Below are 25,144 nucleotides of genomic sequence, written 5' to 3'. Positions count from 1 at the left end.
ACGTTTTTTTTTTTTTTTTTTTTTCAAAAATTCCGACGTATTACATTTTCTTTGACTCACTATACGACTGTCTCAATTAATGAAATACTTATAACAAGGTATTCTCTAAGTTAGGATTTTCTTTATTAACAAATTTTTTTATTTACATAAAGTATCCACGACCGAAAGTACGTAAGTAGATAATAATAAGCTCTAACAATGTCATATCAAAACTTTTTTATCTTTTCAATCCATTATATTTGTGTTGAGTGAATTCTGTTACGCAAACTTTTGCAAAAATTGCAACTTTTAATTTTATCCTTATTCGTCACGAATTCGAGAGTGGCAATTAAAACAATTTTCACAGGTTCTAACCGCGGGTTTGTTCCGAAAGGTCGAGTGCCATTCGAAAAGGTTTTTCAGGAAAAAACATTTATGCTGACCACAATAAATAATTGCTCATACTTCAAATTCGCGCAACAAGTGCTTATACACGCATGAATACCTTAATTTACACATGATTTGCTAACTTTTCACAGCTCAAATGTCATAAAGGAAAATACAACTGAAATCGCTTATATAAAAATCGACTATACTTTATTAATGAATCCACCATACAAGCTCCATTTGCTATACAGCTTATTCACTTAAATTATTTTTATTAAATTAAAAATAGTGTCATTATCAATGTTACACCCGTTAGAAGAACCCTAACCATGTAACGTTGTAAAACTAGCTTAACGAAAAAATAAAAAAATGTTTACGTTAATTTTCAAAGAACTGACACTCCCAATAAATTTTCTATCAGCCTTGAAAAGTGTCACAATACTCTCAATAAATTCCAAGACAACTCTCCTTAATATATATAACACTCTTTAAGATCGAATATTCTCCAAAAAATCAAATTTGTCTTGGCAATTTTTGCAACAAGATAAAAAGTGTTAGGTTGTTCGCCGGCAATTTTATTGCAACTTTCAGTATCATTCCTTCTTTTTAATATTTTTTTTTTGAACATCTTCAAGATTGCATTTGCGTATTTTCATTTTTTTTCCTTTCCCATCTCCTTCCACACCAATAGCTACAGTATCTGAAAATCTATACAATTCAAAGTGTATTAATGCTCCACGATCATCATTATAGCTTTTGAATTGGTGATGATACTTGATGTAGAAAAATGTATGAAAGAGGACCACAAACTGGGGAGAGGGGAGGGGATAATAAAAAAATACCTTATGGAATTTCTATATCTTTAAATTAATATTGGTTAACATTGATATTTTGACTTAGCACGAACCTTTAATTAAATTTTCATTTTGAACAAATTAGAAGCATTAAAGGATCCAAGCGTTACTCACAGCAGTGTTATAACATGGTGCTGCGTAAGCATATCGAGGTCATTCGAGGATCGGTAAAACGAAATGCTAAATTTATGGATTTGCCCTCCGTTCCTTAGTAATTTTCTCAGGGCACCTTACAATTAAAAATTTAGCCCATTACGAACACTTTTCTTTCCTTGTATATAATGTAACTTACTTTTATTATATTTTGTCTGAGTCAACAGATCTATATCTATATTGTAGACTAATACGGTTCGAATCGATACTATAAATAGTAGAGATTTATTTATTGCCAATATAAAGTAGAATATAAACCTAACGATAAACGTGCTACGTGTGCCAAGTGTTTTGTTAAACTGTAATAATATCAAGTTGGTCATAAGAGGACAAGGAAATCTGACATTCTTTTCTTTTTTTATAGTAAAACCATAAAGTTGTGTTGTTACAGAAAATAATTAACCTGTACAATCTTATAATGCCTGATGTACCTGTTTAAGGTAACACCTGAATCTCTCGTAAATGAGAATAAAGTGATTTCAATTTTACTCAAGATCAAAATCGCTGGCACATACTATAACGTAACGAGCGCTATGAATAATTACGGGAGCGCCATTGCGAGTAGCGACGGCACGGGAGAAGCGGAAAGCTGGCTGACGCGCCTTAATAGTATTAACGTTGTTAATGCATCCGTAGAACGTATTATATTCGTATTCGCATATGTCATAACTATATTAATTATAATAGTCGTACCATATATTAGAGACATTAACTAGAAATTAGTTTGTCGTTCAGTGCAGCGCATTGCGCACGGTCCGAATCCAAAGTACTTACTTTGCACGTGGTCATAGTATTCTAATGCTGTATGTTTGTTATTAAGCTTTTACCGTGTTTATTTTTGACGAGTTATTGTTAATATGCTTTCTATAGACAATTGGTACTGGTTTTGTACCAAATTTATATCAAGAAATGCACGGAGCCGCCAAGTAGTACTCGATAAGGAATCACCTTAAGTTTTATTAATTATTAAATCACCATTAAATCGTAATTAAACACGGGAAGCAGTAGTAACATAGAAGAGTAGCGAAAACGTTATAGGAAATATTGAAAATATAATTAAAATGATGGGCCAGTGCTAGATCATATAATAGGAAAACATGTAGTGACTTATGTACTTGGCCTCAATAATATGATATCAATACTTTTTGTTAGAGGAATTCACAGCAATCCTGTACTTGGCGTAGTTTTTTACACGTAAGTGTTTTTTGGGGGATTGTATCATGACTGAACACTTGCAGCGCCATCTGTGGTTTACGGAGAAACTATTTTTTTAGTGTCCTTTGCTTTGTAGAAAGTGCTCACAAGGAACGAGTGTAGGTTTGTTCTTGTTACCTAGACTTTCTGCACTTTCAAAAAAGGACAAGTTCTCATTGGTTACTTAAAAATATCATCGAATAAGAATTTGCACTTTCTTGAAAAGTGCAGAAAGTGTAGGTAACGAAAACAAATCTAGCCAGTTGGAATTTCGTGTTGTGTTATGAAGGAGCATTATGGCGGTTGGAAAATGCAAACGACCATCTTGAGTTTATAACTAGGAAAATTACAAATTTCACGGAGTTTATGCATTGTTTTTATCGAAGTGAAGTGCACGCAGATTTGTGTAAGTTCCACAATTGAAAAATGGCATTTTCTTAAGGAATAACTGCTGAATAAAGGTATGAGATGCATACAAAGTTTTCGCATGAAAGTTCACGTGCAAAAATTGCACGCGTCTCGTTCCATTATTTCGAAATTATTACGCATATAAGTATCGTGCAAGTAACAGTGCAGCTTGGAAAAGTCTGTACGCAGTGTTTACATGAGAATTTATTATTACATTCTTATATACGTATTACGATATTCCATTCTGAGGTTAGAAAGCATCTCCCAGCCCCGTGAAGAGGGTATGCCGAAAACTTTTTTAATTTAAATATTACAAAAATAACTTAAGAAGTACGTGAACGATAAAGAAACGCGGATATCGATATAAATTTCTTGGTGGTGTAATACACGTTCGAAGTGCGGGCGAGACAATGCATCTTCTGTATTTTAGTCAGGTATTAAAGTTGACAATTTATGACTTACCGACGGTAATGGAATTTTTAATATCTTTAAATTCGTTTCAGTGACGATTCAATAGTTCCTTGTATGTTAGATTTTTCGTGTAGACGTTAAAAGTAAATTTGGTTATGTTCGAAATTCTTGACTTACCGCCGCGTAGTGCTGCCGATAGTTTGAGGTTACGTATAGAACGCCACCGCATGGCTTTTCGGACGAATATTTGCATCTTGCTGGCATAAATTTTAATGGCACCCTGACCTCACCATTATTCATAGCTTATCGTCATAGGATAAAGAGTCTTGGTAGCCTCTTGTGAGTTCTTCCTTCGTCAGCTATTGTGAACGGAACGTATGTGTAAAGTGATATTGATCGGTTACTAGGTTTCCTTCATTCTGTGCTCAGTGCGGAAGTTCAATATAATTCAGCTATAGTAGATACGAATTTACAGTGAGGATATATCCTCTCAAAGGAATTACGTATTTCCTTTTTTGAAGGTGCTGTTTTCTCATGAGGTACTGTGTCGTGTTTCAGATGCATTGAGGATTGACTTACAAATCACCATGGAGACTCTGTATACGGGAGCCATCCATGGTTTCCCTCACACTGGCGGAATTGCTGGTGGAATATCAAATGGAATTGCTGGAACACTCGATAGAGATGGCGCCCTTAGTCTTATTGTTGTTCTTGGAGGGAGTTTGTCGCTGGTTGCTCTTGTTTTTGCATTTATCACCTACAGGTAAGATAATGATGTTAATTAAGTGTGGTCTTGGTCGTTTGTATTATGCCTTGGGTAGTATTGTGTTATTCAATTTCACCGTATTCTGATAGTCACTAGGAAATTTGAAGCTCATACCGTTACGAAAGAAAATAAAAAAAAGACGGATAGAAATAGTGAGGGCTTCTTTTATCCAGCTCAGTAGCCCCACCGTTTGATACTTAACGTATTTTCAATGGGATACACAAAGAAGAAAATCCTCTCGTTCCGTATTTTTTTCATGTTATTAATTAAAGAGAGACTTCCGGCATAGCTCCAAATTGTTTCCCTTTGTTGATGGTTAAGTTCCGAGTGATAGCTATTAGTTTAATGCAAATGAACTAATTATATTCGTAGCTCATATAACCACACTGGGAAACTAAAATTCCACGGTGGTAAATACCAGCGCGTTTAATTAACGCTCGAAGTGTACTCTGGGGTCCACCAGACCCCACGCCACTGAGATTTCGCTGTAAAAGTTGTTACGTGCTTAGAAATGGACTAGTGTATTCATTTATATGATGTTTGAGGTCTCTCCCATAGGATTGGAAGAAACTCGCGTTCACTGATTCCCTGAACCTTGAAAGGTACAGGTTTGGAGCAGTCGAGGGGTCCAATTGACTCTAGTGTACAGTCTGTGTAAAATTTTTGTTCGGTGAGCAAATTTGAGTTTTCTTATTTTTCTTACACTTAAACCACTTTTTAGTGTAATTGCAATTGGAGTAAGTCAATATAGTAAGTTAAAGTGTTTAAACGGGTCTTTATATACTGATATCAACGCGAACGTCCTATACTATCCAATAAGAAGGAATTTGAGCTTTTTTTATATTTTGCAGGTGTAAGTCTTCTTTCCACATAGATTATTAGAATCATATTTTCCTATATATATAAAAAATATAAAATGATTAAATAAACATCGGCAATGACACTCCTTCTTTTTTCCCTCCCCCCTTTATAGACCCCTTTCGAAATTTCGTCATTTTTACCTCTCTAAATAATTCAACTATTATAGTTGTTCTGGCTGCCCCTAACTTTTTTATTGAAGCCTGGTCTTGAGCTTTCTAAAAGTCATCGATTTTTTGTGTTACGCGTACCCGAAAAAAAATTAATAAAAACTAAACTTATCGCACATTTCTTTTATCGAGCGTACTGAAAGTTTTTAAGCCGTGCTCTACATTTGTCTTAAAGCTCTGAATTCTTTAAAAACTGCATGAACATCTTGATTATAGTATACAATTTTTAAATATAACCGACTTTTTCAAATTTGACGACCAGGGCGGAAATAGTACGAAAAAAACACGTGGGGTACATTGGACCCCAGAGTACATTCCGCGTACCCAAAAAAGTAGTTTACGGCCGATGGGTTGAATCGTTCGGGTTCTAAAACCTTATTTTGACCCGTTTGATCTTTCGCGTGACGGGCGAATGCTTCGGATCTTTTTCAAATTCAAATTCCACCCGTTCGCGTAGACATCTACACTTCATCGCGCTCGAAAAAATCCTGTAAATGAAGTATTCTACTAATTTCGATCCTATCAATTTTATTTTTATTCTCATACCGCTGAAGCATAGCCGTGATCCTGTTTTTTTTTCTTTCTCTTGAGAAACGAGCCAATTTAACAAATGAACTTTTTTTCTTCAAGAGAAGGTAATAGGAAACGGGATTAAAGGAAATTACAAAATTCTCATACGTCCAAGTTAACCTGGTTTCATTTTCGACGTGACTTCAAATATTCACTGCTGATATCCCCACGGAAAAGGCAACATCGCCTATACGAAACTCACGACAATGTTGAAGGAAGATAATGTCAAAAGGTTGAAGGGTCAATGGGCTTTGAAATTTTCAACCTACGATAATCCAATATAACAACAAGCATACATCTATGAAGTTTTGAAAGCCCAACGTGAGCGATACGTTTTTTTTTTATATTCCGTTCAAAAAAGTAAAAACCCATAAATGACGTTAAGTAAGTTTTGATGTATAATATACCTATAAAAAAATATTATTGGTCCGGGAAGGAGGGGGGGGGGCAACCAAAAACTCGTAAAAGCTTCATCCGCCCCTGTATTTGCAATACCACTTGAAGCGAGTATCAGTGCTTAATGAAATTGACTTTGCCAGTAGTGCCGCCATGATGGAGCTTTCACTGTCCGATCAGAATGACTGAACATCAAAAAGCTTCTCTCGGTACGTCCATCTGGCTAATTCAGTTTTCTGCCAATGAAGCGTTGCTGCTTTTTGTATTCCCTGGCTTCGCCTTCGATGAAAAATATTTCCGTTGTTAATATAGAAGGATTCCCAAAGGATTATTATCGAACATTCATTTCCGCGAGGAGAAAGAAAAAGCTTTAGCAAAATTACAACCGAAGGAACGTAAAGTTCTCGGATCGAAGGACAATGAGCTTTCACGCGTTTCTCCGCACAGACCGATAACAAACCGTGATTAATTCTGCCCATCTCACTCAGTCAGCCACCAACGAAAATCCTGACCCGAATGAGAAAGAAAAACGATGCCTTGTATCCGCACTGGAATATCAATTATTAGGGGACTACCAACTTGACGAATTTCCATTAAGGACTTTTCATCTTAAACGAATAATTCGACTCTTTATCGAATTTGGAGCCAACTGTCAACCGGCATTAATGCGATACTGACCTTTTGTCGTTGACTAAAAATAAGATTTTTTTTATCGGCACTAATTATCTCTCTAAGGTTTATTACAGTGGTGGAAAGGGTGGAAGATGTATCTTATAAATTATCATATTGGATACTTATCAATAATTTTTTATTAAATTTTTTTTTTATCAACTTTCATAATTCACATAGATATTAGTACTTTGCATGTATACGCAATCCCATTTGTTCTAGCTACAAAGCTTCCCGGCTACTAGCAGCTGAATGGATGGCTATCTAAAGGGTGTCCCGAATGTATCAGAGGACCTTTGCAATCAAAGCAGCTATAACATTAAGGATTTTAATAGACGACCTTTTGACGTGGTTCGACATTAAGGGTATTTTTCGTTGTACTTTCTCTACACTCTCTTCTTCGTTCCTCTATCTTGTTCTTTCTCTGATCGCGGATATTCTTTACGTGTTCCTTGTCTTAAGATGTTTTTATTATTGCCGTATTTTTTTTTAGATCTTTATCTTTCTCTCTCACGCTTGTTCGATATCGTGGCAATTTGTCACGCGGACGAATCCTGAGAGTCGCGCGTGATATTGTCACCCCTGTGGCTGTTCAACCCTCGCCCCCACTACGTCAACGACGAAAATGGCGGTCGTAGCTGTTTGGCAAAGACTTGCGATCCCGAGCTCCAACCGCCTTGAGGAAAGTTTTGTGATCGAGCACGTCATCCCGGAAATTCGTGGGAAATGGAAGGGTCTGCCTTACTTCGATACCGACGATCGATCATGGTCTCTCGTCTTGCGAGAAATTTTTACTAGCTCACGTGTCTTTCGATGGAAACTGGTTACGCTTTTAGATAAACAGTTCTATTGATGCATGCTGTTGCTTCACTTAGTTTCAATTGTCCGAAAGCACTTTTTGCTTGTGTTGGTTTCTTTGAATACTCGTAAAAAAAAAAAAAATTTGTAAAATTCCTTCTGTCATCCGAGGAGTTTACACGATTGTCATAAATTTTGGTGTATCTTTCAAATTTGCATCTCGAGGATATGAAAACTTGATGTTGAAATTCGTCAAGAAAATTTTTTATGTGAGACACGGTAGCATTATATTCTGTACGTATACAGTAGTATTGTACATATACGGATACATGTAAATATATATAGGAATGTGGGCTAAGACGAGCCTCTTAAGGAATTAAATAGCTTTGGATTAATTATAAAAATATGTCATTCACGGCAAACAATATTCAGAATTATTCAAGACAAACTCACTGGCTGAAGTTTGCCGCAAATGGGCGATTCCATCAGTCAGAGCAGTGTGGCATCGATAAAAAAAAATGCAAGATCACGTCATATGATTATTAATCATGAGCTTCACATTATTTTATTTATTTAACGAGCTCGCAGTGCCTCGATTAACAGGATCGTTAATTCGTGGTCAACTTCAGCTTGTACGTTTGTCGTGAATATATATGTATATAAGCAACGTGTTGTGTCAAAGGTCATAAAAGCTCCTAACCGAAAGGACTAAAAATTATTTATAAGTAACGGACGGCAAAGCTCGCGTGCTCTCGACCATTGAATTTCTCTATCGCGTTGGCAACTCTTACTATGGCATTGGCCCACTTTTTTCATTCACTTTCGGCCAAGTCACTTGCCTTCGTAAAGCTCTTCTCGAAGCTCATCGCATACCCTTGAACCATCGAAAATATAGGAGATTCACACACAACGTTTCTATTTACATGATTCTCCAAACTAGACAGGTTTCCATTTTGAACGTTCCTTTTGTCAATAAAATCGATCCTTGCTCCATAGGTCAGAGTAATGTGTGCTTGTCTGATTGACACCCAACCGTATCTACTCTCTGACCTGTTTCATGAAAACCAGTTGTTCTACTTACTATCTCCATTAGTATAATGGCTATATATATAAAGTGGCACAGGTATCGTTATTATTGTATGTGTGTGTATATGGTATATATTTTAATTTGCACCAACCATGCAAGAATCAAAGTTCGTAACGGGCAAGCAGCCATTAAACTTCGCACGTGACTGGGTCGTAAATAAGCTTGATACAGGTATAACGTTAGATCTGGATAATTGATAAAGGATCTGGGATAAATTGGCGGTCCCTGAAGGCCAAATTACTTTTATACCTCACACGGGCGCCTTCTCCAAGAAGAATATCAAATACGTTTTTAGATCCAATCATAAGGCAATCAACGTTTTTCCATGAGCTTTTTTTTTAAATGTTTCAATCAAAAATAAAAATCGATCGCTTCTGATGGGTATTCGTGCTTTATTTTCCGTATTTTGCGATATTTATCTTTGTCTTATCAATCAGAATCCACGCTATCACTTATTTCAGGATATTTTTTTTGAATTATTTATAATTTACTGTTATATTTTTATTCGTTTAAAAGTTGACGGTTTTGTGATTTGAATTTCCCGGCTGTACCGTTCGCCTTGTGTCGCCATCTCCTGGCTGTGTCGTGTATCCACATGTACATACCTGTAGATCATGATTAACGTTGGGTAGCTTGTCATTTCAGTTGTGCGGTTACTGAATTCCCAATCGTGAGATTGCAATCGTAATAACTCACGTAATTATGAACGTGAACCGCATTCTGTTCGTTTTTGTGTTGTGTTGTTATTAGTGGGTGAGTGAGTCGTACAAAATGGAACGGGATCGCAGATGATATTCGTCACTTGCATATTGGATGGGTTAACCAGGGTCACGCATATTTCCATAAAAGTCTATAGAATCAGCGATGTATACCAGTTACCGAAATTCTTAAAATTTCTCAAAGAATTCAGTCAGATTGAAAATTGTCTAGGTATGAAATTGAATAGCGAATGGCGGAAAATTCGAAAATGTGTCCGTTAGTCTATAACCTCAAATTGGTAAGTAAACATTTGAATTTAACAGTTTTTGACAATATGTTTTTTCTTACAGAAATTCAAAAATCCGTCAATTTCGAGTACAGTATAAATTTTTTTTTTATCGAGTATACGAAATACGTTCGCCCTGATCTCCACGAGAGTCGTAATGAATTATCGAGTACTTTGTTTGTCTTGTAGACTATGAAAATGAAAATCTGTTTCACAACGTTACTGACAAAGGTCAATGCTTGAATATTGTCAGGACGGATCAGATATTCGATTCATCAATGAAATTTCGATGAATTTAAAATCGTTGTATGACGTTGATTCAGGCATTTTTCGTTCTCTATGCTAATGTCTCCGGGCGAAGCTTTCAACTGCAGAGGAACCAGGCTAGCGAATTAATTCACGGACTTCCATTTCTCCCTGTCTCGTTGAGATATACGCACAGCGGCCCAAATGGAATCGAACTGCGACTAGGGGTGAAGAATACCACGAGGACATTTTTATTCGATGACATTGATCTTCTCCTTTGTCAGCAGAGTGATCATCAGCTTGACGACAGACGAAGCAATAAATCAATCAGAAATCACAATTGAAAATCTTACCAAGCCACACTGTTGACTTTGAACAGTCTTTGTTTATCGTCGCAATAATTGTCCAATTGTCAATTCGATATCCAATAGAAAAGGCGGCGGTTTCCTATTTCTTGTATTATATAAGAAAATATGAATTTGGGCATATTACTTTTTAAAGATTATTTGATGCGGCGGAGCGTGTGACACGATAAAGAAGAAATGGCGGATGGTGCCTCACGAGACTGTATTAAATTGGGCTTTCTAGTGTGTAGGGGGTGAATGGCAATTCATTTTAAACTACCTTGCGACATTTTCCAAGCTGCGGGACGTAAGGTGTGCCTTATGCAGTCAGTTGGGGTTGCGGAGCGCGACGCCCGAGGTCGCTGATATAATGTAGGCCCGTAGGGAAAGATAAAACAGTGGAAATTGCGGGAATACGTGCCACGTATTTGGCAAATTATACCCACAATTGGCTTAGTAAACTGCGTTTGTGATTTCAGAATGATTTTTAAGGAGTTATTATGTACAAGTCATACATATATATAGATATATGTATAATACGTGTATTGAAAAATGCTTTTAGCTTCACGAGGATTTCTCGTTAGTCATGAATATATACTATATTTTTTTTTGTATCGCGAAATTCAGAGGCTCACAAATTTTTAATTAATTCCTTCATCTATCTTTACTTCGTTTGACAATGCCCTAGTATTTGCGTACAGGGACGGGGCAATAATTTTTAAGGGATTTTAAGGGTAGGGAAATGTCGACTCATGAAATTCCTGAAGAATTTATTGGAACGGAATGAACCAGCACTCTTTGTCAGTTTGGACATTCCATGAAATTATCTGAATTTTTACCATTAATTGGAATTATCCCAATCCACTTTAATACTTGGAAATATATCATCGAGCAAGGGATGAGCTTTTCGACCCTTTGCCCCTGCGATATATCAATTATTAATAAACGACTGTTATATCACTCGATACGTATTTCATGAGGGATTTATACTATGGACGTATCTCTTGTAAGTAAACCATCCCTGTAAGCCATTATTATTATTGATTTTTCGAACGCATCTACGTGTGATAGAATGGCAGAATGTACCGTGTGATTCTGTGAAGGCGTCATTTTATCGTGACAAAGGAATTCCTCTTCCCCCTCCTACCAAGAAAATGGACCATTGAGTGCTTGAAAGGAATAAGTTGAAAAGTCGGGCGATATCACGTTTCTTCTTTTTTTTTTCAGTCACCGGCAAATTGCCGAGCGGCCACTTTTTAAATTTATTTCCCTAACGGAGAAGCGTTACTTAACGCGGTCCATGTAGTGCGGACTGAAGGAAAAAAAAAAAAGGAGAGAATAGGAACTGAGGAATGTTAAACAAAATTTCGTTAAATTGCTAGTCGAGTCTGTTAAAAACAGATGGCGCCACCGTATGAAAACCTTTACTCATCTGACTTAATTTTAATGTCATCGACTAACGACGTTAGACTCAGTTTAATAGTCAATCATCGAGCCAAATAGAGTTAACTGGTTTGTTGTACGAGATGGCGCTGCTTCTTCGCCAGCATGTAAAATAAAGCAGGACAAAATCCTGTGGTTTTTCGTCTTTAAAATATCAAAGATGGCCGCTCTCCTCTAGCTGTACACTATACATTAAACAAATACGTTTCCTGCATTGATTGGCAAGACCAGTCGATTTTCCAATTCCGTTACAGAAAGCAAATGGTTACGCTTGACGCAGCTCACAGGAAAGTTTCGTTCTGAGGTTGGTATGGATCTCGCGGGTAAATTTCCCAGTAAATTCAATTCGATCGTCTTAAAGGTGCTTAGCATGGAACTCAATAACGTGGATGTCGTTCCTGGACTCCCTCTAGCTTTGCTACATCCTTGTACTACATATACACTCTCTCTCCCTCTATCTCTTTCTGGCTCCCCCTTTCACTTTATAACAGTCTTCAGCCCTCTCTAGTCGAAGCATAAAGTTGGATTACCCTTACGCATTACCCGGACTTGTTAATTTTCCGGAAAATTATTTTCACGGTTCCTCAAAGAGGGATCAAGATCCTTCTCACGGTTAGAAAGTAGCTTGTCCGTTACAGTTTAATCAACGGATTATACCAGAAGTCCCTTAAACTCCAGTACCATAATTAGGAACAGATTCGTTCCTTTTAGATAAAAATCCCTAGAAAAATTGTCTGGTAATATTTTCATTCTGGGACTGCAGTGCATGCTTTGTCGGTAAGGTCGATTTCTTCTCGCGATGTAAATGCGAGGGTATTGAAATGCAGATCTTCGGAATTCCAAAGAAATCCAAGAAAGTAACAAGATTTTTTGCGACGAAACGACATTCCAGCTGTTTATATATTTATATATTTATCAGAAACTGCTGAGAGAAAGAATGAGAAAATGTGACATAATAAGAACTAGCTATTTACTTGCATGGAATCAGTATGTAAGTTTATGTATATATCTATATATATATATATATATATATATATCAACGTATTTTCTTAACTGGGCACCGATAACGAAAATCCGAGAACTAACCTACGTCACCTTCGGCCGTCCACCCTTCGTCCATGCACCCGCATGCCAAGCAGCCGCCAGCCAGTTCTTTTTTCATCGGGAACTGATCAGCCGGTATGACCTGGGAGGAAGACACGATAGCTTAACGGATCCTGTAGAGTTTTGGGGACGAGTAAAATCGAGAAACGCAACCGTGGCTGCTCATCTTTGGGATCGCGTAAAATCAGTAAACGCAATTGGATGCACGAACGGGAGCGAACGGTCACGGAAATTCACGGCCGCTCAGGCTGCTAACTTCAGATAGAGACGGTCCGAGAGATTCAGTCCGAGATCGTAGTTCTGGTTCTGATTAAGGTGGCGACTCTGAGGGAACCAGAAAGTGAAAACGTTATTTGAATCTGTAGCTGAAGTCGCCTTGTCATTGTGAGTCGAAAAGTGACGTCACAATATACATATATCTGCTTCCTTCCATACTATGTCTACTCTGTACTCTTATACAGATTTATTCATGAGAAACTCACCACCTGAAGTTAGCCGGTCCATTTGATTTCTATGGTAGAACCATCTGCAGGTGGGGCGTTTGCCGTGAGTAATCCTATATATGTAAGCCTTATATACCTTTTATGGTAAAGTCTTTTAAGAGTGCCTTGGGATTATCCCTAGGATCCAGCAGTCTTTTCGAATTTTTAAAAAATTGCGAAAAAGGGGGACTGTATTGGAATTCATTCGTTATTTAAACTTTTTCGTCTCTTGAAGATCAGCCTTTCCTTTCGAAGTTATCGGTAATAGCTTTGGATATATATTATATATATATATATATATGTATTTCTTATACGTAAGATTACTCAAGTTAACGTGTATCTCTCAGGAATATCTAAATACGTATTCACATACGTATTCACCTACTGCACGTAATTGCTCATCCGCCCGAGAAGTAGGTATCGGACTGCAAGGATTTTAACTTTCAGGAAAATCCTCCTCGAGAGATTTCGTAAATGCCTCGAGGTGTACAGTACACTCTCATTTTGACTGCATCTGCCGAATTCCTCGAGCGCTACTGCTGGCAAATTTTCAACCGGACTGAAGTTGTTCGTGACGCGAATGCTAGTGGAACGGATCTAAGACCATGAAGACCGTCTTAAGATTTTCTGGAGCACGCGATGAGGCATCGCTTTATTATTTCTTTTTTTTTTTTCACAAAATAAAAATCCTCACGTTACTTTTGCACACGTTGGATATGCTGGGGACATATTTATGAAGATTTATATGACTTGTATCAGTCTGGTGGAAAATTTCTTTTGTGATTCTTTTTCTTTTTTTTCCTTTTACTTTTTATCCAGGATCTCTTTTTCGTTAAATATACTACCGTAATATACTTATCTATCCTTGCATGTCGGTGTAATTCGAATGTCCTCGTTAGATCCATGAACCCAGTGAATAGGGTTGGTCTCTCCCTAGTGAATCCCTCTGGCTTGTATTAACTAACGGCAGCTAGTAGTCTTTCCCAATTTTCGAGCCCTTGCGTTATATAGAGAAAGAGAGAGAGAGAGAGAGAGAGAGAGAGAGAGAGAAAGAGGAGAAGAGAGTGAGAGAGAAATCACCCATTGTCGTGACGCAGTGGTAGGGGACTACAATATAATTTGAGGTAAATCTGCTGAAAAAGAGAAAAAGAATGAGTGGAGTCAAATTCTCAAAATCGGTGAACCATTTTTTTTTTCTAATTTCGAGCTATTGAGCATCCCACGTCAGTTACGACGGACTTCCGTTAAAATTACAGTTGGCGCGAAAAAAATGGTTGAAGAGTCTAGTTTTATTCTTATTGCTTCTCTAAATATCAAGCTTTTTTTTTGATTCCGTTTAGAAAATATTACGTGATCCTGTTTAAAAAGTGTTGCGCAACTGAGGTTTTGTCTCGCTTAGCACTTCTTAATTCTCATAAAAAAAGACACGTAAGCAGCTTAGGCTTCGAATGACTTTGGTCCTGAATTGGTTCCTGAAAGTCTAGAAGCGTCTTAGGAGAAAAAGCACTTACTGAGGTCATCTGGTTCAGCCTCCTATATAGTTGGTTAAGGTGCCCGTCGAATTCTAACCTAACTTTCTGATACTTAATCTTTACTCGTTAGCGGCATGTCTGTCATTAGTTTCCCCAGTAACGTTGTTATCCTGTAGGCTGATCGCCACGTGGAGTCACGTTTGTATATATTCAAGGACAGTCAAGAACGACAAGTACATAAAAACCATAAAAACCACTATACCCATCTCAACGTTCTAAAAACTTTTTACTTGGCCGCCATTGTTCCTGGAAGTTTCTTTTATGACAAAAATTAATTTCATCCGAGCAAAATAACGAAGTAGGGGATTCCCCGATTTTTCTCTACCACCTCTTCTCGTCGTACACGCTCTTTCGTTTAGAATTTGAATTTCGCGCCATTACATATTGTCCAATCTCACGTCGTTCAGCTTCGCCCTACGTACCTACGGATCACGGATTTTTACGTGACGCAAAATTTGTTCATTATATTTTAACCAGTAAAGAATTAAGGTAACACGTGCTTTTTGCTGTATTTTTTAAAATTCGTAATTGAGCAAAATTTTGGATTTTTAATCATATCGATATTCAGTCCTTTAATTCTTATCGATGCATATTTACTTTGTTGTTGTAAAGATAGTGAACTCTGTCTGTACTTCTTAAGTCGTAGAAAGAAAAAAGCACGTATAATACAGTAAGCAGAATATCTGTGAGCCGTAATGGAGCTTTAACGTAAGCGTGATGTAATTTCAAGGGATTTTGGTTAAATCCAAAGGAAAGCATCCTGTCTAGATTGGAAACCAAGTCCTGGGTCTTATCCAACGACCTACATACGTTCCACCTACGGGGATACATATGTATGCGCCTTAGACCACATTCGTCAGTATGCTGCAACATTTTCCAGCATCCCCCCCTTCCCCGTATATTTCTTTGAGATGAAAAATTCTCGCAGGAATCTATAAGAAGGCATGACCATGTATTCTGACATCTTTTTTACGCTAATAGAAGCCCGCGAAATTTAAAATATGTCCTTCGCTGCAATGTAATTGCCTGCGCGCGTACACGCATGAATAGCATTATAGTTAATTTCTTATTAAAGTTATCGCAAAGCATGCGTTTTTCCAAATCTTCACGTATCACGTTTTGGAAATGCCTTCGACGTACATGTAGCTTGTATTCCTTAGAGAAAACATGATCTTTCATAGAATGCCTAACAGACTTAGATATTCCTTTAAAAATTGGATCGTATATCAGTAGAATGAATAACCGTGGCCATATTTTTATCCTCTACACACTCTCCCTTTCTGATTCTTTTGGAACGTGAGTGGAACAGCGTATACACGATCAATAGGCACAATGCAATCTGTAGAAGGGAAAAAAAAAAAACGAAAAATTGACGAATGAGTTTCAATTTGACCACAATAGCCAACGGTACGTCCAGGGAATTGTTCGATAACGGTAATAAATACGATTGGTTTTTTTCGTCGATAAAAACCGACACAGACAAAGAATACGTATAATAATTGAAAATTGAAAAATTGAAAAAAAGGATACTAAAATATCCCAAAAATTGATTGGATATGAATATCCCTTTATCATATTGAATATGTATAATTAATATTCGCCCGCAGGTATTTGCAATGAGTATGTCTTTTTAAAAAAAAAATTTTTTTTTTTCATAAACCTTAATCGATCCAATACTTTAAGGGCTCGTTTACATAAACGCCGTTTAGCGATGACTACTGTTTTCCTTGGGGAAACTTTATTCATATTAATATGTATTCTGCGGGGGGACTGTACTAAGAAGTTCACAGGGGATGAATAATGTATAGGAAGTACAAACAAGTGCTGTGGGTAGTGAAAAATTTCCATGGAAGTCATCGGATAACGGGAAGTTAATTAATCAGTAATTTCTGGACTCGTCCTAATGATGCGCCCACGCTGCGATTGTTTACCGAATAAATAAAAAATCAATTGCCGATCCGATAAACTTTTCCAATTTATTAATAGTATATGGGCAATTAGTAATTTACACGTGATATAAATTTACAGTTATAAATTATTATAAATTTATCAGTCTTGACATACATTTCCGGTTTACTAATGGAGCCACTTCCGTTTTCATTCGCCTTGACGTTGTGCCAATTTATGCTGCTTAACCCTTACCGAAATAACTCTTAGGTCGACTGCTAATTTGTCTTCTACTTCTCAGCATCGCATCTGTTTCTACCATTGCGTATCCAGCCTGTTACGTAACTGCGTTCAACAATTCCCAACACGGTATCCAAGGGTAGTCGGATTATTTTACTTGTGTTCTCTAAGGGAGCTGCGGAATCCTCGTAAACACCGATTTACCTCTGTGGAAAGATATTACTGCTAGGGGTTGGCGAGAGTGCCGAAGGGTTAGGATTTGGTATCATTGTCCACCGCTAGGGACTATACCAAAACTTTGTTCTCACTGTACGACAGTTGGACTTAATGATCGCGTGCACGATTTTACGTTCACGTAAGACAAAAAAAAATCTAACCTCAATTCTCGAGAATTACTTAATAACGTAATGCAACGATGAGAAGCAGTTGGTTTCCGCCATTTTGCATGCTTAACTTTCCCAAAGTTTGGCAGACTGGTGCATTTTCTCAAGTTAGAATATACCTATATGCATATTTGTCGCTTTCTTTTTCGGACTGATTATGTGAACTGCCTCAAAGTATTTAAATGCGATCACATTACCCGTGCTTGAGATATCTTAATAAATTTGTCTAATCTATCAACGTCATAAGAACACTCGTTAGATGGAAAGAAAATATCAGAAAAATATATTTTATCGCATTTTTTCTGTTTTACTTGAAACACATTTTTTTTTGTACTTTAAGAGGTTCCAATTTTTGTCACGTAATTTGAAATGTTTATAGAGTCATGAAATTTGGTAAAAATTCAGTTGATCGAATCTCCAGGGTTATAGTTGGGAATCGCACTGGAGACAGTTTCACTCCGCTAATGTGATTTGTGGAAGTGGTTAGGACCTTCTTGTCCTCGCTGTGATTTACTTGGTGTCTGTTCTGGATGGGCTTATTCACGGAGAAGCTACTGCGGTACCTTCTGGTGACCTGGTGATTGATGAAGATCTTCTTTCTATGATTATGGTGAACCACTTGAAAAAGTTGCTGACCATCGCTCGGGGAATTGAATTTCAGGTTGATTCAAAGCATTCTAGTGAAACTATGTACGGGACCATTGACTCTATTCTGATAGGTCAAAAAAGAAGATGACTTATACGATAGTAGCTTGAATGGAACGTTGTATCTATTGCCTAACAAATTTTCCCAAGAAAATCCAATATCTAGGAATTTAATTTGTTTAAGGCAATTTTGTATTTAACGAAAAATTTCAGAAGGGAAAAACGGAGAAAAAATGATAATGGAAATTAGCGAAATTTTGCCCAGGGGAAAAAGAATTCCTAGACCCAAAAAAACCAGTTACAGACACAACCGAAGTCTGCATTGTCCTTTCGATTAATGTAATAAAACTTTCTACATGGTTCAAACAGTCCAAACGGCTTTGCATAAACGTACCAGTAACACCTGAATTGTAATAAGGTCAATTTCGCGCGGGAAAACTTTCTTGATTTAAATTTCCCAACCGTCTATACACTTTACGAGTGCAAACTGTACATAGAGTGGCATCGAAGTAACTGCCCATAAAGAATTTTGTAATGTCTAACCAAACAAAACACAGTAGCACCATAAAGTTTTTTATTCCAATACAGACACATTGAGACTACTTTTTTTTTATTTAATAAAATTCCAACAAATCCACAAATAATTATCGAAATTCCCATCAGTGGTATCGATCCTCCAGCAATATCATCTAACTCCATCACTCCAATTCCACTAATCTCCACACTATCAGATTCCCGTTTGGAATCCTGTATGGCCAATAGCAACACGCAATCCTGGATGGGTTAATTCGTATCCTATATTAGGAGAGAGAGAGAGAGAGAGAGAGAGAGAGAGAGAGAGAGAGAGAGAGAAAGGGACAGTAGGATGTGGTGAGAACCTAGACTACATCAGACTGCGTTATATCAACACAATATAGAAGGTACTAGGATCTAACTAGGTAGCCTAAAGAGGTTCTACTCAAAGGTGTAAGCAATCGGGAAACCAAATGACGTCGGTTTGAGTTTGAACGGCATCGGAGAATCGTTTAATTAGCCTCTACATCGCCCGCTAACCAAGAGGCGATATTATAATTATTGCAGAAGGCGAGGGACATCAAAGAGTGAGTCAATTAGCAGCTCGTCACTGGATGCTGTGCTCTTCTCGGGAGCCCTTTACCGGCTGCCATAATAACCTAACCTGAGACTATCCTGCTCGCTGGTCTTTCACCTTAGGTTGGGTAAAATTAATGTTCGCGCCTTTAATGCATCAGGCCATCTGGTGGCAGCGCCACGTAATTGAACCCTGAAACCTGTCGAAGAAAGACGAAACCCTTCAGGAAGTATTCGTTTTTACGGATATTACGGGGTGCCGCGAGGGTTGGATGGAGAGAAAAAGTGCAAAAGAGAAACATCCCTAATTTCAAGGCTGCCTGCGGTTAGCATTCTTCTTTCTTAAGACACCTCTCAGCCCCGTACTAAAGGGGAAAGGGGGGACTTATCGATCCGACCTGAATTCTCGTATACACTCTGTTACGTACTTCGTAAAATTTAATATGCCGGACATTGAAATTTAAATTTGAATTGAGCATGCAGGTTAGTTTTATGATTAAAATGTTGTGTTTGATGGAATTTCAATTTTTCTTTTTTTTTTTTTACTTAATTCCTACTCGTGGAATCCAAACATTATTTTATAAGCGGGTGGACGGACGAGTGTGCGTAAGAAGGTGAAAAGTGAATATTGTTATTTTTACGTGAAAACTGAAAAGTTGACATTTCTTAAATGTCAAGGTCATCATATATTAAAGAGATGGAATGGGATTGCCTATCGTATAGATATATGTGTCTGTATACCTGTATCTATCACCTTAAAGTCTATCCCGTCAACGGAACCGTAACGTTGCCATTAGCAATTCTATGGGATTCAGGATTAAATCCTTTAGCTGTACGCGGTTCTAGTTGTACCAGGTATTCTCATGCCGCATTCTCAATTAGGGCCTTTACATTATTTATGAGCTGATGCTGCTACGTTTTCCATGCGCATGCAACTACGGCAGGTGTTTGATTCTCACAGGTATCGATTTAGCCACGTAAGAATCTTTTTGGCGTAGTACAGCATCTATGGGGACATTTATCTAGATACATGTATATACTACCATGGTAGCATATACCGGGTTGTTCAGTTCAATCGCGTCACCTGAATATAGCTGCACCCATTTGATTCTTATAGCAAAGCTTTGTTCAGTTTATACAATACATGTGGGTTGAATAACCGTGTATATATAGATATACGTTTCGTAGCTATATATATATTCACCGACATTTCAAGTGTAAATGTAAAACGTACAGGTAAGCCTAAAGCGCTGATATAGGTGCTTATTACACTTATTTCCATTGCACAGGAAATTAATGCAGCTCGTACGTTAAGTCGCGCTGAAAGTTCATTGGCGTAGCGACAATAGCCGAAAGGTTCCTTCGCACTTAATATCGCTATGGTGAGAATTACAAAGGTCAGCGTCTATATAGGCGTATATATAGGTATATACTCACGCAAATACTTATTAGGGACTTAAAGGAGAACTGGGATTCGTGAAAATTTTTACGGAGCGCCTCTTTACTGTGCAATTCGCACTTAGTTTATGCTCTTATTTTTTTCGCGACCGTAATTAAAAGCACGTCAAAACTTTCGTCATTTCCTGACAATTTTATTTACGAGCTGACAGACGTCTTTTTTTCGTTGCTTAGAACTTTTTTTTCCTTCACCCGCTTTTTTTGCGGGAGAAACGGGGGCTGCGAAAGTTTACTAATTTTGGTGGATATTTTCTGTGTCGCTTTTGGAAAATTTCAATGAAATTTGATAAACTTGTAGGAAATCTGTCTAAGGAAGCTGAAAGTAGGTTGGGAAAAATTGGCTGACCAAAAATTATCTGTAGCAGGTAATTTAAATTATTCTTATTCGGGCGTAATAAATGTTGATTATTTTAATTTCTAAGGTCTACGAAGGTTTTTTTGTAATTTCGTATATTTTTCAAAAGCTTTTAGGCACGGTATAGCTACATGAAAATTTATCCGATATCTGGCGAACCGTGTCATGCAAATTGACTGGCAGTCGGCGCTTATGGAAATACAATATCCTTTGTATGATTTTACTTGGAAAAAAAGATTTTTCTAAATCGAGCACATTCATCCATCAGCTATTTCGCCGAGTGGCACGAATTTGCAAAAATGCAGCTGGCGACGGGAAACGTGAGATTTAATTAAATTCTGTGTCGCAGATGTGTATGCGAATTGCAGAGAATATATCGTTTTTTTTTTCCCCACAATTTTCTGCTTTCTATGGGAACATATTGAATTAACGCGAAAAAAGTCTTTTTTTGTAAAATTTCAATTGGCTGCATGACCAAAGCCCGAAAGCTAAATATACGCGATAAGGACAATGAATGCGAAAAAATGTGTTCCGGTTAAATAGAAAAAAAAAATTTCTTTTCCGGTAATAAAAAAAAATATAGTGACATTAAATTTCCAATATTTTTGTACGAGCGCCACCGTAATTTTATTTTCGCGAAATATTCCCTCGCTCTATGCGGAAACTGGGGACTCGGTGAAAAATGTTCAAACTAATTAGCCACAAGTGCGCAGCACTGACCCCGGACTAAAATAATAATTCTGCCCCGATGCTTCTGACGTGTGAAGGAGTAGGTGACACGAAGCTCCCGAAGCATGACCTTTTTAAATTTTTTTTTCCGTTTCGAACTTAATTACTTGATTAGTTAAAATCTTTAACAGATATCGATCGGGGGACTAAACCAATTAGCCAAAAGTTTAAGGAACTCTGTAGTCTGGCTTCCTCTCGTGAAACGAATACCGTGAACGTCAGATGTGCTTCGTTACAGCGAAACTTGATAAGATTGAAATAAACAGCTGATAGCGGTGTTTTTTTTAAATTTCCATTGTGGAAACAAGTAAAAAAGAAAAGAAAGAAAAACTACGTAGAAATAACGTATCTCAGTTCGGTTACTTGGTTCTCTATGTAAAAAAGGAAAATAAAAGATATTTATCCAAGAGGTTGAATACATTCATATATATTAAAAATATACATACAGGGCGTCCCGGAATAAAAAGATATGGAGTACGCCGTCGAGTGTAAGAGGAAAATCTGAAACGAAAGGTCCTGATATATTTTTTTATCCAGCTGTCCTCTTAGAGTTATAAACAATGAAAGCTAGAGAATCAACGCACGGCTGTACCCGCTCAGCATCCAAGAACGCGGTTAAGTGGGGGATCAAGGGATGCTCAGGGGCTGCAGCCGTGCGTTGATTGGCTGGCTTTAATTGTTTATAGCTTTAAGAGGAAAGCTGGATAAAAAAATGTATCAGGACCTTTTGCTTCAGATTTTCCTCTTACACTTGATGGTGTACACCATATCTTTTTTCCTGGGACACCCTGTATACAGATATACACTGAGTTCGAAGAAAGTCACCTTTATCGAACACTCTCAGTTATGCAGCCGTATTCTGGCCAATCCGGCCACTTGTGGCAACTGTAAAGCCAATTCGTACGATTTCGAAAATTAGCATTAATGTTAAATAAGTTTTTCCATTGGGCACAATTTTTTTGAATGAATTATTCATAAGATTACTCGACAGCATAACGATCGTCAATCGTAACCATGAAGAACGATAATTCGCTTCTCATATTTATTTTTATAGGTTAAAAAGGTCTGTTCTATTGAAATATTGGCAATGATATTATACGAAAGGGCGAATTCTCAGTGGAATCCGTTATCCGATTTAAGTAAAATTAATTAACTTAATTGTGCTCCGACGATACTAGATCGAGCCAACTCTTGGCTTATTGTTCGAGGACTCAAAGGATCTTCAAGGGTCTCGTCCTTGGAAGGGACCAAGGGAGGTCTTTGTATCATGTACTGATTCAGACTCCCGGGAGTTCCTTGGAACAATCGATTGTTCTAATTGGACGCGGACTTGATAAATTTTAATTCTAATACGATTTAACAGCTTCCGAAAGGTTAGGATATGCTGGACGAAGAATTTTAGATTTTTATGGGCATTACTTTTATACAATATATGTGTACACTTGATTATTATCTGAAAAATGTGTAAGCATTTACATACACATATTCGTATACCGTGTGCCACGTTACTCCAAGAAAAACCATCTTTACCATAGATGTACTTTGTATCGGAGCGTAGATAAAAATATTTATCTACGCTCGTATATTTATCGTAATATCAGAAACAATATTTGGCAAAATTTTATTGGATATTTCAAAAAACAAAATTCTACTCGAATAACCCCTTTCGCTAGTTTACTGGGAGTATCGCCTTAAGCTTAAATTCACGATGAGCTATTCGATACATTTCACTCCATAAAACATGGCCGCATGAATCCGAAAGCTTTTGAAATTCAAGCCACCCTTTGGAAGTTCGTCGAGACCCTTTCTAGAGGATTTGCTCTTCTCTACCAGTAGCGACGTCAGCACTGCTGTAGAACGATTGACAAAAGCACGTAAACAGAAAAGTCGTATATTCAAAAAAGACACGCTCTGTACCAGTAGGGTATACTTGCTATTATTAATATATTCGTCCCTTTTTTTAAAGCTCTCACAATGATGCATAAATTTCAAAAAAATTCAAAAATTTCCATAATTTCTCCAAAAGTTATTTGGAAACAAAAATTCTTTCCCTTTTCACATTTTTTATATTTGAGCTTTTCGATTCGTCCTTAATCATTACGTACGTCTTACGTTTGTCTCGTGTATGTATACCGGGTGAGTCGGTCCAGATGTACCGCTGGAAGTTAGCCGCGTATTTGATTATTTTAGTGAAACTATGTTCGAACAGTGAGGTTTGGGCTAACTTAACTTGGTATATGAATATACATATATGTATGTCTGAAGAGACTTTTTAGTATTAGGCAAACGAGCATCGGAAAGCTCCGTAAGAACAGCCGTAAGCTCTGTCATTCGACGGAAAACTCTGGAATATTGTACGCGCACTTTGCCATCTGAATCCGACGAGCTTTAACGGCTCAGCGACATTTGGAATGCAAACGATCGAGCTTTCGGGGAGCTTTTTCCTTTTAAAAAAGTTAACGACCTTCTGCACGTTGCCGTATCGCCCAATGGCACACTCTAGTCTGTTCTATAGCTCTCTACGTACTGCTCGTGTTTCCACGGGAACTTTTTCGTGTCGCTGTCATGAGAATTCGACGAAAAGCTCAATGACGGGGCAAAGGTATTTCGATTGGTAAAAGCTTTGGTGAATAATGATCGTTTACTTTCGGGCTGATATGGAAATGTTTATCAAACTTAGTTAGACTTCCACGAGAGTAATATCAGACTGCAAGAAGAAATTATGATAATTACAGGTAAAATAATAAGCAGTAGCATTGACGCTGCAAGCGCGGGAATTTTGGAAATATTTAAAAATTCGAAAACTGCAAAAAATTTAACATCTTATTTCATTCTATTTTATATTTCAGTAAGCCGTCTGATACAATATCGTGCAATAGAAACTACCGCGCAGAGACTTTCTCTCGACTTTCATGTTTTTCATCAGGAGAGAACGCTCTCGCAGGACGATATTTCTCTTCTGAAGAAGTTCATGAAGTGAAGAAGGTAGAAACGACGGTTCACGTATAGTCGGTATATCCCGTAGCGACTTATAAAGCTCCAAGGAGATACGCGCATAAAAGCACGACCAGTAAAAGTGCGATGGCGAGAGTGGATCGCGGGAGCAACGAAGAATGTGCTACGATGAAAACCGAACTTGCGACAGACAGGAGAGTTGAGAAAGAGAAAGAAAAAAAGATAAGAAATAATAATAATAATAATTAGCGAAATTCAAAATTATCGCTGCGACGCAGAGCACACAAGTACAAGATCGCAAACTCGTCTCTGAAAATCGTCCTTACGTTACTTCTATGAAAATCAAGCTTAAGTAGACATTAAAAGCGTGCGTAGAACAATTCAAAATTGTATCTCGTCATATTGGCAACAGCCGTTTTCTATTACACAAAATTATTTCTATTTACATGGAAATGCTCACTAAAAATATTTACATTGTCCAATGTCTTTTTTATATCCGCCTTGAAGTTTACGAAATATCGAACGCAGGAAGAAAGACAGAGTGGGGGGGGGGGGGGGAAGGTTTTC

At 37.5% G+C, this 25,144-nt stretch overlaps 1 protein-coding gene across 14 annotated transcripts in view; it reads left to right on the top strand.

Annotated features, from left to right (window-relative positions):
* Positions 1-25,144, top strand: part of LOC107263820 (cadherin EGF LAG seven-pass G-type receptor 1) — a 59,262-nt gene that overhangs the window by 13,432 nt on the left and 20,686 nt on the right. For 8 of the 14 annotated variants that reach the window (XM_025081002.1, XM_025081001.1, XM_025081000.1 and 5 more), the window contains one exon: positions 3,945-4,149. In XM_025081002.1, coding sequence (XP_024936770.1) covers positions 3,974-4,149 — 176 coding nt within the window. In that variant the 5' untranslated portion in view covers positions 3,945-3,973. Of the gene's footprint in view, positions 1-14; positions 172-2,645; positions 3,029-3,754; positions 3,861-3,944; positions 4,150-25,144 lie in introns of those variants that run through there. The other 6 variants (XM_025081006.1, XM_015731444.2, XM_025081009.1 and 3 more) reach the window with 6 other exon arrangements.

Source organism: Cephus cinctus, unplaced genomic scaffold (genome assembly GCF_000341935.2).
Source record: "Cephus cinctus unplaced genomic scaffold, Ccin1 Ccin1_scaffold0160, whole genome shotgun sequence".
Taxonomy (NCBI): Eukaryota; Metazoa; Arthropoda; class Insecta; order Hymenoptera; family Cephidae; genus Cephus; species Cephus cinctus.
The sequence above is the reverse complement of the archived record's forward strand: the minus strand, read 5'-3'. Positions and strand labels throughout refer to the sequence as shown.